This window comes from Acanthamoeba castellanii (genome assembly GCF_000313135.1).
Source record: "Acanthamoeba castellanii str. Neff unplaced genomic scaffold scf7180000084597, whole genome shotgun sequence".
Taxonomy (NCBI): domain Eukaryota; phylum Discosea; order Longamoebia; family Acanthamoebidae; genus Acanthamoeba; species Acanthamoeba castellanii.
In genome coordinates, this window is record NW_004457688.1 from 11,376 (window position 1) to 13,234 (window position 1,859).

At 55.9% G+C, this 1,859-nt stretch overlaps 1 protein-coding gene across 1 annotated transcript; it reads left to right on the forward strand.

Annotated features, from left to right (window-relative positions):
* Positions 1 to 12: 12 nt before the first annotated feature.
* On the forward strand, positions 13 to 1,290 carry ACA1_056430 (bromodomain domain containing protein; the record flags this gene model as incomplete). Its single annotated transcript, XM_004354504.1, is given in 5 exon segments — positions 13 to 584; positions 595 to 649; positions 776 to 910; positions 1,018 to 1,114; positions 1,154 to 1,290. The coding sequence occupies 5 exon segments, from the start codon at positions 13 to 15 to the stop codon at positions 1,288 to 1,290; spliced, it is 996 nt and encodes a 331-aa protein (XP_004354556.1).
* Positions 1,291 to 1,859: the final 569 nt, after the last annotated feature.

Consider the following 1,859-nt stretch of genomic DNA (forward strand, 5'->3'; position numbering starts at 1 on the left):
GCGGATGTCGAGATGAAAGAGCAAGAGCAAGAGGAGGAGGAGGAGGAAGAGGAGCCGGTGGTGGTAGAGCAGATGAAGCCCAGGGGCCGTCCGAGGAGGCAGAGCGTCAACACCGCCAAGCGGACCTACAAGAGAAGAAAGCCGGCCGCCGAAGCCGAGGAGAAGGAAGCCGAGGCCGAAGCCGAAGCCGAGGTCAAGACCGTCGTCGTGATCGACGACCAAGACGAGGACGGCGTGAAGGTCGAGGACTCTGCGAGCGGCGAGGAGGCGAAAAAGAGGCCGATGAAGGAAAAGAGGACCCAGCAAGCGAAGAAGGAGACAATGAAGGTCAAGGAAAGCGAAGAAGAGGAGAAAAAGAAAGAGGCAAAGGATGATGATAATGAAGAAGAAGAAAACAAAGGGGAAAAGACAAAGAACGAAAACGAAGAAGAGGAAGAAAGCGAAGGGGACGACATGGAGGCCGAGGCCGAGGCGGCGGTGCGGAGGGTGGAGATGGAAGGCGTGCGGCGCGTGCTGGCGACCGTCAAGGCGCACCACTACGCCAAGCCCTTTTTGCAGCCGGTGTCGGTCGAGGACGTGCCGGAGTACCCCAAGATCATCTACCGCCCCACTGGACTTTACCACCATCACCAACCGCATCAAGACAGGGGTACGACACCACGAGCTTCTGTCGTGTGTCGCGTGTGTGTGTGTGTGTGTGTGGTGTGTGTGTGGTGAGTGTGTGTCGTGTCGTGTGCGGTGTCATCTCACACTGGAGGGTGCTGGTTGGGAACAGGTGATTAGTAGCAAGATCGAGTTCTTGAGGGACATGTACCTCCTGTTCCAGAATGCGTTCATCTTCAACCCCAAGGGGTCGGACATCTACGTCATGGCCTCCACTCTCAAGACGCTCACCAAGACCGAAATGCGGGTGCGTGCTCCCTTCCCTCTTTCCTCATCCTCCTCTTCGCTTTCGCTTTCGCTTTCTTTCCTTATGCCTTATCATCGCCTACTTCATCCATCAATGCCCTCGGGCAGGAAGTGGACAGGGAGGTTGAGGTGGTACGAGAGTCATTCCCTCCAGCGGCGAGGCCCAAGAAGAATCCAGTCAGCGCCGCCACCAAGACAGCTACGCGTACGACGGCCACATTTTTTTTTCTCTTTGCATGAATAGGGAGGAACTCACCTGACGATGCGGCTTCCGGTGGAGCCACAACAGCAGAGCCCAAGAAGGGAGCCAACAAGGAGTCGAAGAAGGCCACCACAGCCGCCCCGCGACTCGCTGAGGCCAACCGCAAGCGCAGGCGCTGAAGAGAAACGCACCAGATGGTGATACTACTGAGCAGCAGGAATCATGTTAAGGAGACTGGCAATGCTACACACCACCAAAAATGGCCATCACATATGTGCGAAAATGGGGTTTGGTGCAGGAGAATATCTGGCCAAGGAAGTAACCCCAAAAGAGTGGGCTTCCAGAAATACTGCTTGTGGTACTGGGTCATGCTTGCTGATGGTGTCTCTCCCCCCAAGAGAACAGCAGCCAGCAACAAACACCCAACTCTCCTGTTTTTTGCCATATTTGCACTGCAGGTATTTTTTACTGCCTGCATTGAGAGGGTCTTTTGTACTACTGATGAGATAAAAAGGCCCAGGTGCAAATTTGCGTATAATTTTAATTTTACCATGGATGGAAGCAATACAGCCACGTTGGGCGACCCTCTGGCCGTGGTGCCAGTTGAGCTCGCCCTCCGCATCCTGCGCATGACCCTCACAACCAACACTGCGTCAGGGACGGCCTCCCGCTGGCTCCAGCACGGACCCTTCGCCCCGGCCCAGTTCCTCCAAAGTCTCCACCTCGTGCGCCCTCCCCCCCCAACCGC